Source organism: Mastigoproctus giganteus, chromosome 3, assembly GCF_048544385.1.
Source record: "Mastigoproctus giganteus isolate SK-2022 chromosome 3, ASM4854438v1, whole genome shotgun sequence".
Taxonomy (NCBI): Eukaryota; Metazoa; Arthropoda; class Arachnida; order Uropygi; family Thelyphonidae; genus Mastigoproctus; species Mastigoproctus giganteus.
In genome coordinates this window covers 182,622,702-182,640,210 of record NC_143577.1, presented here as the reverse complement: position 1 = coordinate 182,640,210, position 17,509 = coordinate 182,622,702, and the positions used below count along the sequence as shown (strand labels likewise).

The window sequence follows — 17,509 nt, the reverse complement described above, 5'->3', positions numbered from 1 at the left end:
AAGAAGCGTGTGCTACGCACTGCTGCTCCTTCCCTGGCTACGGAGGCGCTGAGTGGTCACTGTAACTAATTCTAGTCACAATATTTCCTGGCACTGGACAATATCCACAGCCAATTCTGTTATCATTTAATTCAACAACTCTTTCTTCCAAAAAAGCCATCGCCATCACTTCTGCCTTATATAAATAGCTTTCTCCAGTTAGGTTGCCAGAGCTTTGGGGGGAGTGCCTGAATAGTTGCAACATTATAATAACATCATCCATACAAGATACCTTGAGACAATTTTCTGACTTCTTTTACTTTTAATTTCAACTTAAAAAAAACTGTTCACATTGACCTGTTGCTTAACTTGGTGCATCTTTTGTGACTTTATTTAATCCATTGATTTTCTTCTTAATTGTAAATAAGATATCAGCATAGATACCAAACTGCATTGTTATTAGTGAGTAGCTATAGGGAATAAATATCCATTTTATATACACAAAGCAAGTGTGGTTTTCTACACGTTCAACATGTAAACAATTACATTTACCAAGATGATTTTGCTATACCTCTAAATCTATCCATCAACTACTGAAACTAAACTGTTTAATCATTTTGATGATTTGTTTATGGTTTCTAGTAGATTTTTTATTCAGCAGGTATATTATATGGCAGGTTATGGATAGGTCCATTAAGGAACTTTTATTAACAGGAAGCAATTTTAAACTCAACTTAATATATGAAAGAAAATTAGTAAAGCTGTTAAGAAAATGAAACAAACAGTTTTGAATATCAATGCTGCATCACTGGACTGTGTACTCATTAAGGACAAGAAAGGCCTATTAGGGTATCTGAAACTGCAATGGCCAAAATTAGACCAAAATCATAGTAATATATACATTTTTTTTATCTAATAGTATAGCAGACCCTAGTTACTGTGATCACATTTGTTAATTGTATTTTGATTCTATTAAATAGTGATTCTAGTAAATGAAAATTGTAAGACTAGTACAGGAAAAACATTATAATAACAAACAACAACCTTCAAGGGGAGATAAAAAAAATTGAGTTATTGAAATTTTATAAAAGTATAATTAAATTATGTTGTATATGGAACCTTAATAACCTCTCTGTATATTAAAAACCTATCATAGTCAAAGCAATCAATAAATTATTTCAGTAATTGAAAACATTTCAAATTACAGAAAATTTGACATACTGTATGGAGATCATATTTCATATATTTATTTATACAATGTACTGTAATTCACTTTTAAATTAAAAATTCGGTTATTTTTAATTACTAAGGCATTATTTCTTTGCTTGCACAACAAAAACTTCCAAGATTATGTATAGAGTAAAATATATCATCAACATTTTCTTGCATTAAACTGCACATTTCAGTGTCCAGGACGTTAATTGCCTCACACACCTAGACCAATGCTAAATCAATTTCACCTCTATCTTCACTCTTTTTACTGCTCAGAATTAGCATCTGGGTTTTTTTTTTGTTTTTTTTAATGTTCCTTGATACCAATGGCAACAGTTACAAATTTAGTTTCTATTATGCCACAATGTGTGTATACCTTTGAGTTAACACAGTGGTTACAACTGCTGTCTTTCCACACTATATAGAAAAGGTCTGTATTTGAACCCCATCAAAGTGGGAGAATTTTTATGAACCCTTTTCATGCTTTGAGGAGTTAGTTAGCCTTGGATAAGGGTTACATGTCTCCATCCCATAATCAGAAGTTTGGATTATTTTTCCAGCAAAACAGGCAAATCGCCCAAGAACACACACAATTTACAATTACAACATACACCAATGAGCCAAAACATTATGTCCAGCGAGTCGTTATGCAAATCGAAGCAACTGCAGGTGAACTACGGCGTGTGCGCAGATCAGGACACAGTATAAAAAACGCCTGATACTGAGCTCCGTTAATCAGTGTTACTCTTGTTCTTCAGATGGGAAAGGCAGCAGACTTAAGCAAGTTTGACAAAGGCCAAATTGTAATGGCCAGACAACTGGGTCACAGCATATCTGAAACGGCACGGCTGGTGGGATTCTCAAGAGCAGCCGTAGTTAGTACCTAACCGAAAGTGGTCCGATGAGGGAAAACCCACAAACCGCCAGCAAGGTGTTGGACGACCATGGCTCATCGATACTCGAGGTGAGCGAAGGCTCTCCCAGATGGTACGTGGCAACAGAAGGGCGACTGCGGCGCAACTCGCTGGTAATTGGAATGCTGGTGACCGGAGTAATGTGTCACAACACACAGTACATCCAACCATGTTGAAAATGGGGCTACGTAGGCGCAGGCCTCTCCGAGTGCCCATGCTAACCACGGTTCACCACCGACAGCACCTACAATGGGCTCGCGAGCATCGAAACTGGACCTTGACTGATTGGAAGAAGGTCGTCTGGTCCGATGAATCACTTTTCCTGTTGCACCATGTGGATGACCGGGTACGTGTGTGTCGTTTACCTGGGGAAGTGATGATGCCTGAATGCACCGTGGGACGAAAACAAGCTGGTGGCTGCACTGTCATGCTTTGGGCGATGTTCTGATGGGATACCCTGGGTCCAGTCATCCATGTGCCAGGCATTCTGATGTCTACTACCTACAGAAACATCATTGCTGACCAGGTACACCCTTTCATGGCAACGGTCTTCCCCTCTAGCGATGCCATCTTTCAGCAGGATAATGCCCCATGCCACACCGCCCAGATTGTTTGAGACTGGTTCATGGTACATGAGGAAGACTTCCAAGTATTGCCCTGACCTCCAAATTCCCCAGACATTAATCCCATTGAGCATCTATGGTTTGTGTTGGAACAGCAAGTCCGATCTGTGGCATCTCAACCACGGACCTTACAGGAGTTAAAGGATCTGCTGGTTACATGTCGGTACCAGATACCACAAGACACATTTAGAAATCTTGTAGTGTCCATGCCTCTCCGAGTATGAGCTGTTTTGGCTGCACGTGGAGGATCAACATCATATTAGGTAGGTGATCAATGTTTCCAATGTTAGGTAGGTGATCAATGGCTAGCACAGTGCTATAACAGGTTATCGCTGTCATACTTCCACATTATGTAGAAAAGGCCAAGGCTAAAATCTCATCTTCATGAGAATTCTTAAAAGTATTTTTCATGCATTCAGTCTCACACAAGGGTTGTATGTTTTTTCACCCAGAAACTAAAGTTCTTCATCCAGCAAAACAGACAAAACGAACCACAAAATTTATGCAAGCTGCAGACATAATATACTGATGTCCCATGGCCTTTGTTATCTTGTGCAAATTGATATGAATTTTGTACATATACTATGCAGTTTATTTTTCTGCTTTTTCTTGCAAAGTCAGACTGGATACCAGACTATTTTTATTTATTGTGATTTCAATCAGGTAACATTATGGGATATCAGAGACGTGGTGTCACACACCACGTCTCTGATATCCCAACAATATCTGCTTTTGATGTTTTGAGCAATACCTCATATTCATCAAATTTATTTACTAAACTCCTAGCATTGGTGTACACACAAGTATACCTGCACCTGTTTCTATTCTTAGCTACCCTAACACAACCCATGTGTTTACTTGTACCGCAATGGCTCCCAGCAGTCTCTGAAATATCATGCATCTTGTTTTTCAGGCTTCTGCTCATTCTAATAGAAGCAGTGCAAGAATCTCTTTCACCTCTGCCAGTGGCTACTGTCAATCTATTGGTCTTTGTCTCCCCCCAAGCTAGAAGTTTTCCGACCCACCTAACACTGCCTCGATAGCATCAGCAAATATTCTTGCACCCTTTCTATTTAAGTGTATCCCATCCCTGTAGAAGCAATCTCTCCTGTTAACAAGTACAGTCCAGGCTGAAAAAAATTCTAACCCTTGAGCCTTGCACAATCTTTCCAGGGCCGAATTGATCGACAAGGCTCTCATCATATACACCCTCCTATCGTGTCTGGGCAGAATTGCAGACACTTTCAAATTCAACCCTAATTCTCGGCTTTTGTTCAACAGTGACCTGTACTTGTTAAGTAATTCTGCCGGTCTCCTACTCTTAATATTATTAGTGCCAACATGTACAACTATATCACCTTTTGTGCCCTTAAAAGATGATATTCGCTCTACAACGTCATCAACCTTTGCCCCTGGCAGACATACCCTGGTCTTGTTCCACCTATCCTTTTTACAAAGCATGTTCCCCGTTTCCCTGACAATAGAGTCACCAATAACTACTAGTTGCTTCGGGACCAGCGCATTCTGCCTTGGGGAGGTTGTCTCTGTGTCACGTGATGCCCAAGTGCAAGCTCTGCCGTTGATGTGGGCAGCTGAGAGCTTGATGTGCCCCTCAATTTAGTTTCTTCGAGGGCATCCACTCTGTCCTTCAAGCTCTCATATAGGCCCACAAGAACGCTGAGTTGTTGCCTGATATCGATACACTCCTTGCATCGCGCACACACAAAGACATCCCCCATGGCAGTATCGTGTCCCGTACCCGATTGCTCTGCATTGGGAGATCAAAATTGAGATGCAGGAGACTGCTGGGAGTCATTGCGGTACAAGTAAACACATGGGTTGTGTTAGGGTAGCTAAGAATAGAAACAGGTGCATGTATACTTGCGTGTACACCAATGCTAGGAGTTTGGTAAATAAATTTGATGAATTTGAGGTATTGCTCAAAGCATCACAGACGGATATTGTTGGGATATCAGAGACGTGGTGTCACACAGATATAAGGAATGCAGAACTGGAATTTGGGGAGTACATCTACAGAAAGGATAGACAGGATAGAAAGGGAGGAGGAGGGGTTATGCTATTAGTTAAGAAACACATAAAATAAAAGGAATTGAAGACAGTTGACATCACTGGATAGTGCAGTGTCGAGTCAGTTTGGTGTGACATAAGCATTGGGAGATCAAAATTGAGAGTAGGAGTGTGCTATTGGGCTAATGACTGATGAGTATAATAAGAAACTGTACAGGGAAATAGAGTGGGCCAGTAAATCAGAGTCTTATAATGGGGGATTTCAATTTCCCAGATATTGACTGGAATTTGTGGTTTGGTCGCTCACACACTAGCATGGCTTTTGTGGATTTATTGGATGATTGTTTTCTACATCAGCATGTTCGGGAGGCAACTAGAGGGAGTAATACTCTTGATCTGATTATGAGTAGCGATTCTTCATGCATTAAGAATCTGCAGATAAAGAAACCACTAGGTGGCAGTGATCACAGTGTGCTGAAGTGGGATTTACTCAAAGAGGTAACTACCATCATGGGTAAAGGGAATGGTTATTGCTTTCGTAAAGGCGACTACGATGGTCTGAGACAGTATTTAGATTCTATACAGTGACACCAATTGATGATGTTACCAACAGCAAATTCAAAATGGGAAGTATTCAAAGAATTTATCTTGGAAGCTATAGGCTTTACATACCAACTACGAAATATTGTTCAAGGTTTAGGCTTAAATGGATGTCAGATGAACTAATGAGACAAATGCTGAGAAGAAAAATGCATGGGATACATATAAATTAACACGTGACACAGAAGCCTATAATAGATATAAGTTGATCTGTAACCAAGATACAAAGGATGTTAGGCAGGTGAAGGTAGATTATGAGAAATATTTGGCAATGGATGCAAAGAAAAACAGCAAAGAGTTTTTTACTTATGTAAACTCTAGAAGGAAGGGGATGAATCAGATTGGTCCACTTGACATCGATGGTTCTACTGTTGACGATCCTACTCAGGTAGCTAACAAACTAAATGAATATTTTGCATTGATATTCACACATGAGGAGTTATTCAGCAAGGGGAATGCCAGAGGTGTATTCAACTCTGGCAGTAACCTAGATAATCTTGTAATAACTGAGAGTAAAGTGGAGGAGAAATTGTTGAAGATAAACAGAAGAAAGGCACCTGGGGTGGATGGGATTTATTCAGTTATATTAAAGGAGGCAGCAAAGGAAGTAAGCAAACCCTTAGCCATAATTATGAGAGCTTCCTTGGACTCAGGGGAGGTACCCATAGACTGGAGATGTGCAAATGTGACCCCAATTCACAAAGGAGGATCAAAGGCTGACACAAGTAATTATAGACATGTGAGTTTAACTTCTGTTCCAGGAAAATTAATGGAGGCACTGGTTAAAGAAACACCGCAGGATCATCTAAGAATTCAGTTATAGCTCGGACACAGCATGGTTTTGTTAAGGGGAAGTCTTGCCTGACCAATTTGATTGGATACTATGCTGCAGTCACAAAAGAACTGAATGCAGGGAATAACTTTGATATTATATACTTTGATCTTAGAAAGGCTTTTGATACTGTTGCACATGGAAGACTGCTGAAAAAATTGGAGCAGTGTGGCATTGGAGGCAAATTGCTGCTATGGATTAAGGGGTGGTTGAGGGGGGAGAAGACAGAGAGTGGTAATCAATGGACACTGCTCATCGTGGACTAATGTTATTAGTGGAGTCCCTCAGGGTTCAGTGTTGGGTCCATTACTGTTTTCTTTATTTATAAATAATATTGATGATGGTATATCAAGCTTAATGTCCAAGTTTTCAGATGATACAAAGGTTGGCAGGGTTGTTAAGGATACTACTGATGCTATGCTGCTGCAACAGGATCTGGAAAGGTTGGGCAGATGGGCTGAGAGGTGGCAAATGAAGTTTAACATTGACAAATGTAAAATACTACATATGGGAAACACTAGAGCAACGTATCAACTCTCTGGTACTACACTGACAGTGGTAGAGAATGAAAAGGACCTGGGGGTAATTGTGCAGGCAGATATGAAGTTTTCTGAGCAGTGCAGACGGGCTGCAAGAGTAGCTCATGGTGTCTTGTCAATGATAGACAGGAATTTTCCTAGCAGGGATAAGGAGGTGATTATTCCCTTGTATAAGGCAATGGCCAGGCCACATCTTGAGTACTGTATGCAGGTCTGGAGGCCTCATTTCAAGAAGGATGTAGAGCGAGCCATGAGTACAGAGAAGGGCAACAAGATTAGTGAATGGAACAAAGGGTTGCTCTTACGAAGAAAGGCTTAAGTTTTGCAAATTACAGTGTCTGGAGACTAGGCACCGGCGAGGTGATCTGATAGAGGTGTATAAAGCTTTGAATGGTTTGAGCATGCTCGATGCTGATGGGATCCTTCCTCTTGCTCAGAATAATCACCTGAGAGGGCATAAATTCAAATTGAAGAAAGACAGATGTAGGATAGATGTGCGGAAATTTGCCTTTAGCCAGCGGGTAGTTGGTTGGTGGAACAGACTTCCATCCCTTGTTGTGGACGTTGATAGCCTAAATAATTTTAAGGCTCAGCTGGACAGGTATTTTGAATGAACAGAGGGGTGAAGTGGAAGTGTTTTTTTTTTTTTTTTTTTTGGCTGATGCTGCATAACCTTGCTTTCTTGCATCATATGCCTCTACTAATGCTAATGCTAATAACTTGTGGGAAAGGAGGGCACTACTCCCTCTGCCTGAGAATGGCCAATGGCAGTGTCAATTGAAGAGGACTTTAGAAATTTCTCCAGTCATTTACAAGATTCAAACCCAGATCTCTTATGACAAGTGACTAATGGTAAAGACACATGCAATCTGCACATACCATCTGCACAATATGTTAATCACAAATTATTTCTCCAATTATTGTTTTAACAATAACAGAACTTGTTTCTCCTATCTGTATTAGTACACTAATCATATCTAATCACAAACTGTTTCCAAATTAATGTTTTAATGACATTGAAGCTTGCTGCTCATGTCTATATAAGTATACTAATCATTGTATAAGCATGAACTGTAGCTAGTCTGCAGTTCAGGGCTGGAGGGGGTAAATCTCCTTACCCCAAGATTATTTTGTTTTAATTTATATAATTGTACTGATATGTGACACTTGAGAAGGCTACCAAAGTGGAAGGTATGATCATCCCCTCTCACCATACAAAATTTCTGGATATGCCACAGATCCAACAATTATGCTAGGCAACACACCTGCTATATATCAGTTCGGATCATTTTTGCTTTTTTTTTAAATAAAAATAATGCTTTGAAAATATTTAAAAATTTTAAAAAAATTTCTTGCTCTTTCTTTCTCTTTAATGGAATGAGTTTGAACTTCTGGTTAGGACAACTAATGCTGACTTAATTAAGGATAACAGAAACTCAGTCACCCAAAAATAGGGGATGATGACCTCTGCTGTGGCATGGGCATGTATAATCCATTTAGGAAATACAGGCATGGTAGTAGGAGATGGTGGGGGGACATCATGCTTCTTAACAAAGGAAGGCTGAGCACAACAAAAGCATTCCTAGATTGGAACTTACATATGTTAGCAGAATCTGTGTGGTAAGAGACAGTTGGAAATAAAGGATAAATGAGACTGGGAGTATAATACAGACCAGAAGAATGTGAAGAATATGAAGAGAGCCTCTACATGCAGAGAGAATGAGTGAGTAACTGTGAATGCCTTCTTATGGGCGATTTCAATTAAATCCTTATTGATTGGAGCAAGTAAGCGGGGAATCCACCATGGGGAATAAAACATTTAAAATAAACTAGATAATTCTGATATTTACATTAGGCATGTTAGGGAAAATAAACTGGATAGCATGACAGGAAACCTTAGTGGGAGGTGATCATGAAGTTGGATGAGAGAGAGAGGTTGTTAAAAGACAAGGCAGAGGTTTAATTTCAAGAATGGGAGGGAATCGATCAGAAATAATATCACAGAAAACTTAAGATGGTGAAGGCTGATTATGAGAAAACAGTCTAAGAGAAGAAAGAATGGGAGTTTTTCATGTATATGAATACAAAGTAAAAAACAAAGGAAAAAGCTGATTGGACCCTCATGTAATGGATACAGGAATTGTGGATAACTCAGCCAGTGTTTCTAATGGATTTGATAGATATTTAACATTGATCTTTACAGAATAAAGCCTCTTTATGTTGAGGAGAAAATGGGCAGTATAAAATAAGCATTACTAAATTACATATGACTGCTCATTTGGCAAACTTCTGAGGGAGATGGCAAGAGAGTACATTGAATCACTGAGAGTAATTATCAGTCATTATCAGTTTATTGTATATGTCAATACAGAGTGCTAAAGCCAACAGATTACAATAAAGTTATGAGGGTGTCACTGGACTCATGGGAGACATTATTTTGGATTGGAGAAGTGCTAGCATATTGCCAATCCATTAAGGCAGTTCTAAAAGAGAAGTCTGATTTCAATGGTAAGGAAAATCATGGAGGCGATGATTAAAACTGAAATATAGAAGTATCTAGGTGGGAATGGAATTCAGAAGGAAACACAGCAGGGTTTTGTAAAAAAGATTCTTGTTCAACTAATCTGGTTAGATATTTTGCAAGAATAATTCATGAGCAGGAAACAGAAAACAACTTTAACCGTTGATTTGGAGCTTAACAAAGCATTTGACTCTATCCTGCATGAAAAGTTACTGTAAGATCCTTAACTGGATTGTGGGATTGCAGCCATATGTGATTAATGGTTACTCTTCAGAATGGGCCACTGATCAATGATCGCCAGTATGGATTCCATCAGTGTCGATCCACTGGTGATATTCTGGCTTATGTTACCCATTTATGGACTAATTCAATGGAAAGGTTCGGTGAAACACAAGTAGTTGCTTTTGACATCTCAAAGGCTTTTGATCGTGTTTGGCATAAAGGTCTTCTAAACAAGCTTCCATCTTATGGTTTGCCAACTGTTTTTAGTAATTGGTTATCCAGTTTTCTCTCTGATCGCTTACTGAGGGTGATGGTAGATGGCTCTCTGTCTTCTAACTTCTCCACTAATGCCGGTGTCCCCCAAGGTTCAGTTATTTCTCCCCACTCTTTACCTCTTGTATATTAATGACCTTCTTCCATTGACTGGAAATCCTATCAATAGTTTTGCCGATGATAGCACATTGCATTCCACTTTCCATTTTGAGAAACCTTGTCTTGCTCAATCAGCTTCAACTTCTCGAAAATCTGCTACCAATTCCTTAAATACCGATCTTCAGGTAATTCTCCAGTGGGGCAAACGCAACTTAGTTGATTTCAACCCTTCTAAAACTCAGTCTTTTCTTATATCTCGCAAAAAGGATTCTTTTGCTTCTATGCTTATCTTTAGTGACACTCCAATTTCTAGGCAAAATGATATATCTCTTTTGGGGATTACCCTGACTTCTAATCTCTCTCTTGGCACAAGCACATTACAAATATTGCTTCCTCTGCATCTAAAAAACATGGTTTTCTCTTTCGCTCTTGGCGTTCCCCAAACAGCTGCTCACTCTGTATAAATCGCAAATCTGCCTTGCCATGGAATATTGTTTCCACATCTGGGGTGGTGCCCCCAAAACCTCTCTCAGGTTTCTTGATTCCATTCAGAAGAGGGCAGTTAGGTTAATTAATGATTCATCTCTAACAGAGTCTCTCCACTCGCTTTCTCATAGACGTACTGTTTCTGCTGCATGCCTCTTCTACAGATACTTCCATCGGCACTGTTCTTCTGAATTGGCTTCTATAATTCCCGCTCTCTCTTTCAAAACAGTCCGAACACGTGCCGCCACCAGCCAACATCCATTTACTGTCCAACTTCAAACCCACAGAACCAACTTTTCATCTTCCTCATTTATTCATTCAACTGCCGTTTTCTGGAACAACCTTCCTTCATACGTAGTTCCTGAAAATTACAATCTACAGAAGTTCAAGTCCAATGTCAACAAATATCTTCTTTCGTCTTTTCAAACTCCAACCCAAGCACGGTACTAAGTACTATAAGTTCTAATACCTCTCGTGTTCGGGGTTCACATAAAAAAAAAAAAAAAAAATTAAAAGTGGAATCCTTCAAAGATGTTTGGAGTATCATTGTTTCTGATTTTGTTAAATGACCTTGATGAAGGGATACAAAGCATGATGTAAAAATTTGCAGATGATATCAAAATCAGAAAAGGGATAGCTGTGTTTTAATGGTAAAATACAAGGATTTCCATTTATTAAATAACAACTCCAAAGTAATTTATACACAAGGAGACAAATTTCTCTCTCTTTCCTCCCTCACCCACTCTACTATAGAGAGAGAAATTTGGAGGTTATGATCCAGGTAGACAAAGTTCTACATGCGGTACAGACAAGCAGGAGAGCTGATGGTATCCTATTGAGCATTTGCTTGTAGAGATGGGGCCATAATCCCACTGCAATAAGGCAATGGTGAGACCACGCTTGGAATACTGCACCTGAAACAAGGCATTAATTAACTACCTGAAAATGTCCTAAGGTGTGCTTGGTGTGATTGGAAAAAAGGGTGCCCACAGGAGAAAAGGCTTTGAATATGTGGGCTGCAGAGCTTGGAAATTAGTTACCTTAGAAGAGATCTGATTAAAGTCTATAAGGATATGAGAAGGGACAGTAAAATAAATGAAGGTGAAATTTTCACAGTTATAAATGATACTAGAACTGGAGGCCACAAATTTTAATTATGGGGGAGGGGGAAATTTAGATTGGAACACAGGAAGTTTTATTTCAGTCAGAGAGTTAATTATTTAATAAGTGTTACTGCTACAGGTGGTTGGTACTGATAGTTGAGAAAAATTTGAGGGTCAGCTGGATCAATGCCTACACGAGGAGGGAAATAAGAAGGGATTTTTGGCTGGTGCAGCAAGCAAAAGTCTAGGGCTTCCTTGTGCCATATGGCTGATACCAATATTAATTAAATGGAAACAATAAATGTTAATGAAAAAATAAATGTTCAATTAACAGTGCCAATTTTTTTTTTTTTTTTTTTGCTAAACAAATGCTTTGTGCATTAGCACATTATTACCTTATTTTCTCTAACCAGAGCTGGTTTAAATTAAGCAAGCACCATCAAAACATCAAACAAAACTAATAATCTAGGTAAAGCTGCTTTTCAATGTCATGGAACAAAAACATAATTCAAGTTATATACTTTGTGAACTTTAATATTAATCAAATAAACCTAGATTAATGAAATTATGAACCTTTTTTTAATATATATATATATATTTTTTTTTTTTTTTAATTCTGTTGTTTCATATTTATGAAAATATTGCACCTCATTACTCACTTAGGAGAAGCAGTATATCCTGATGATTTTATTCTTGAATGAAATACTAAAGGCTGTGACATGACTACTGATTTGGATAAATTACCTACAGAAAATAAATTCTGTATAAAACATTTATTAAAATAAAACATTTATTCTGTATAAAACATTTATTAAAAAAAACATTTATTCTGTATAAAACATTTATTAAAATTCAAAATGACTATAATAAATTATTCCATGAATTCATACCAGAAATGAGAAGAAAAATACCTAAAATACCCTACAATTTAGTAGAGAATTCAGCATTCTGATAACACAGGCAAATGAAATAGCCTGTAATAAGCTGGGACACATTAGTATGATAGACCTATAAGAAGAATTGCAATGTCTTGGTGGTCATTAAAGTAGAACCATGAGAAAGGTAGGTGATAACAGTGATGCTATGAGAGGCATGATCATAGGTACCCGTGCCACAGGAGCATTATTAGAGGAAGTAGAAGAATTCTACTCATGTATCACACAGTACCAACAGGTCTTCAATCATAACTTCAATCATAGTTGACGCCACTGTTATACGACACAACTTGTGCACTGAACTAGATAGTGTAAGGTCTAATGGAAAGCTAGAGCGTAAGGTTTAATGGAAAACTAGATAGCAAGTATAGTAGTATCAATTAATCAGTAAAATTTATTAATTGTCAATTGAATTGTATTTTTTTAACTAAATGAATACATTTAAGTTCACAGGGGATAAGAAAGTCATATAATGTAAATCTGAGATAATATTTGATACAGAAATACATATATATAGTGTTATAACTGCATTGGGATATAGGTTTAGGGTTATATTTTGTATTGGAATTTTATTGAACTTAAATATAAATTATGACTCAGACCAGAGCAGCAAAGCAAAATGCTCAAACTAGTGGAAGTGCTGTGGCTCATGGGAGAACTGAGGGGGGCTGTTGTCCTCTGAATCACAGTCTATTGAAATGCACTGCTTGTTTGATGTTTGTGGAGCAATCAGGAACGGGACATGATATTGCCAAGGGGAATGTCTTTGTGTGTGCGCACGATGTAAGGAGTGTGAGAAAATCAGGCGCCAAATTGGCATTGTTATGGGCTAATATGAGAGCTTGATGGACAGGGTGGATGTCCTCAAAGGATTTATTGAGGGGCCCATCAGGCTCTCAACTGTCCACATAAATGCCAGAGCTTGCACTTGAACTTCACGCAACACAGCAGCAACTCCCAAGGCAGAATGCACTGGTCCCAAAGGAACTAGTTGTTGTAGGTGACTATATTGTCAGGGAAATGGCAAACATATTGTGCAAAAAGGATAGCTGGAACAAGACCAGGGATGTCTGCCAGGGGCAAAGGTTGATGACGTTGTAGGGCAGATATCATCCTTTAAGGGCACAAAGGGTGATATTGTTGTACACGTTGGCACTAATTATATTAAGAGTAGGAGACCGGCAGAATTACCTATCAAGTACAAGACAATGCCGAAAAAAAGCCGTGAGTTAGGGTTGAATTTGAAAGTGTCTGCAATTCTGCCCCCAGACATGATAGGAGGGAGTATATGATGAGAGCCTTGTCGATCAATTCTGCCCTGGAGAGATTGTGCAAGGCTCAAGGGGTAGAATTTTTCTCAGCTTGGTCTGTGCTTGTTAACAGGAGAGACTGCTTCTACAGGGATGGAATACACTTAAAAAGAAAGGGTGCAAGAATATTTGCTGAAGCTATCGAGGCAGACTTAGGTGGGTCGGAAAACTGCTAGTTTGGGGGATACACGGACTAATAGATTAACAGTAGCCGCTGGCAGATGTAAAAGTGATTCTTGCACTACTTCTATTGAAATGCATTTGAGCAGCAACCTGGAAAGCAAGGCAATGGGAATTTCCAGGACTGCTGGGAGTCATAGTGGAACAAGTAAATACATGGGCTGTGTTAAGGTAACTAAGAGTAAAAACAGGTGCATGTATGCTTGCATGTACACCAATGTTAGGAGTATAGTTAATAAATTCAATGAGCTTGAAGTGCTAGTCAAGACATCAAAGGCAGATATTGTTGGGATATCAGAGACATGGTGTCACACAGACATAAACAGTGCAGAACTGGAATTTTGGGAGTACAATGTGTACAGAAAGGATAGACAGGACAGGAAGGGAGGAGGGGTTATGCTATTAATTAAGAAACACATTAAATCTAAGGAAGTGCTTCCAATTGATGTGGGTGGACAATGCAATGTTGAGTTTGTTTGGTGTGACATAAGCACTGGGAAAGGAAAAATGAGAGTAGGTGTTTGTTATAGGCCTAATGAATCTGATGAGTATAATGAGCAATTGTGCAGAGAAATAGAGTGGGCCAGTAAATTAGAGTGTCTTATAATGGGGGATTTTAATTTCCCGGATATTGACTGGAATTTGTGGGTTGGTCACTCACACACTAGCAAGGCTTTTGCGGATTTATTGGATGATTGGTTTCTACAGCAGTATGTTCAGGAGGCAACTAGAGGGAGTAATACTCGTGATCTGTTTATCAGTAGTGATTCTTCATACATCAGGAATCTGCAGATAAAGGAACCACTAGGTGGCAGTGTGCTGAAGTGGGATTTACTCAAAGAGGTAACTACCATCAAGGGTAAAGGAAAGGGTTTTTGCTTTCGTAAATGTGACTATGGTGGTCTGAGACAGTATTTAAATTCTATACGGTGGAACCAACTGATGATGTTACCAACATCAAATTCAAAAAGGGAAGCATTCAAAGAATTAATCTTGGATGCTACTAGGCTTTTCATAGCAACAAAGAAACATTGTTCAAGATTTAGGCCTAAATGGATGTCAGATGAACTAATTAGACATGTGACAGAGAAGAAAAATACATGGGCTACACATAAATTAACATGTGACACAGAAGCCTATGATAGATACAAGCTGGTCTGTAACCAAGTTACAAAGGAGGTTAGGCAGGCAAAGGCAGATTACGAGAAATCTTTGGCAAAGGATGCAAAGAAAAACAGAAAAGAGTTCTTTTCCTATGTAAACTCTAGAAGGAAGGGGATGAATCTGATTGGTCCACTGGATATTGATGGTTCAACAGTTGAGGATCCTGCTCAGGTGGCTAACAAACTAAACGAATATTTTGCATCTACATTCACAAATGAAGAGTTATTCAGGAAGGGGGAATGCCAGATTTTTTTTTTTTTTTTTTTTTTGATTTGGTAGTTGTTGGCGCATCGGCTTCTGTGGCCATATTGCACCTCCCATGGTTTTTGCAGTACTTTGATCCAAGCCCGAGGCGGGAATCGAACCCGCGACCTTTGGGTTGCCGGGCAGGTACTTTACCCACTCGGCTAGCCCGGTCGGCATGGGAATGCCAGAGGTGAAGTAAACTCTGGCAGTGAGCTAGATGATTTTTTAATAATTGAGAAGAAAGTGGAGAAGAAATTGTTGAAGATAAGCATAAAAAAAAAAAAGGCACCTGGGGTGGATGGGATCTATCCAGTTATATTAAAGGAGGCAGCAAAGGAAGTAAACAAACCCTTAGCCATAATTATGAGAGCTTCTTTGGACTCAGGGGAGGTACTCATAGACTGGAGATGTGCAAATGTGACCCCAATTCACAAAGGAGGATCAAAAGCTGACACAAGCAATTATAGACCTGTGAGTTTAACTTCTGTTCCAGGAAAATTAATGGAGGCACTGGTTAAAGAAGCACTGCAGGATCATCTAGACAAGAATTCAGTTATAGCTTGGAAACAGCATGGTTCTATTAAGGGAAAGTCTTGCCTGACTAATTTGATTGGATACTATGGTGCAGTCACAAAAGAACTGGATGCAGGGAATAACTTTGATATTACATATTTGGATCTTAGAAAGGCTTTTGATACTGTTGCACGTGGAAGATTGGTGCACGAATTGGAGCAGTGTGGCATTGGAGGCAAATTGCTGCTATGGATAAAGGGATGGTTGAGGGGGAGAAGACAGAGAGTGGTAATCAATGGACACTGCTCATCGTGGACTAATGTTATTAGTGGGGTCCCTCAGGGTTCAGTATTGGATCCATTATTGTTTTCTGTATTTATAAATGATATTGATGATGGCATATCAAGCTTAATGTCAAAGTTTGCAGATGATACAAAGGTTGGCAGGGTTGTTAAGGACACTACTGACGCTATGCTGCTGCAACAGGATCTGGAAAGGTTGAGCAGATGGGCTGAGAGGTGGCAAATGAAGTTAAACATTGACAAATGTAAAGTACTACATATGGGAAACAGTAACCCCAGATCACCGTATCAACTCTGTGGTACTACACTGACAGTGGTAGAGAATGAAAAGGACCTGGGGGCAATTGTGCAGGCAGATATGAAGTTTTCTGAGCAGTGCAGACGGGCTGCAAGAGTAGCTCATGGTGTCTTGTCAATGATAGACAGGAATTTTTCTAGAAGGGATAAGGAGGTGATTATTCCCTTGTATAAGGCAATTGTCAGGCCACACCTTGAGTACTGTATAAAGGTCTGGAGGCCTCATTTCAAGAAGGATGTAGAGCTGCTGGAACGAGTACAGGGAAGGGCAACAAGATTAGTGAATGGAACAAAGGGTTGGTCTTACGAAGAAAGGCTTAAGTTTTGCAAATTACAGTGTCTGGAGACTAGACCCCATGGAGGTGATTTGATAGAGGTGTATAAAGCCTTAAATGGTTTGAGCATTCTCAATGCCGATGAGATTCTTCCTCTTGCTCAAAATAATCACCCAAGAGGGCATAAATTCAGATTGAGGAAAGACAGATGTAGGATAGATGTATACGGAAATTTGCCTTTAACCAGCGGGTAGTTGGTTGGTGGAATAGACTTCCATCCCTTGTCGTGGAAGTTGATAGCCTAAATAAGTTTAAGGCTCAGCTGGACAGGTATTTCGAACGAACAGAGGGGTGAAATGGAAGTGGTTTTTTTTTTTTTTTTGGCTGATGCTGCATAAGCTTGCTTTCTTGCATCATATGCCTCTACTAATGCTAATGTTTTCTGTTTATTTGTATTTGTATCAAATTAACTCAATTAATTTATATAAGTTAGCATCTTTAGGTCGTCAGTGTCGTTAGTAACTTTAGATCTTTTTGTCAATGCCTAGTTCCTGACTGATGAAGTGCCAAAAAGCATAGAAACAACTTATTGACTGACTCTTCTTTGTAAAATGTATTTTGATTTTTGTGTTCCTACAGTTAATGTTTTCTTATATAAAGCATAATTGTCTGGAATGTATTATGTTCGTACAGTTAATTCACTGATTTTACTTGAAGGAAAAAAAAAAATTATATATCTGTGTACTGTTTCATAAAATAATATTAACATTGCAAATATTAGGATGTCCTAGAAAAGGCAAATATTACAGTGGTTGGCTTTATATTGCTTAGTTTGGAACTGTCCCAATTTTTTCTT

At 39.0% G+C, this 17,509-nt stretch overlaps 1 protein-coding gene across 1 annotated transcript in view; it reads right to left on the bottom strand.

Annotated features, from left to right (window-relative positions):
* Positions 1-17,509, bottom strand: part of LOC150088452 (WD repeat-containing protein 27-like) — a 316,886-nt gene that overhangs the window by 142,025 nt on the left and 157,352 nt on the right. Inside the window, exon 13 of the mRNA XM_090370163.1 lies at positions 12,091-12,175. Coding sequence (XP_090226289.1) covers positions 12,091-12,175 — 85 coding nt within the window. The remainder of the gene's footprint in view (positions 1-12,090; positions 12,176-17,509) is intronic.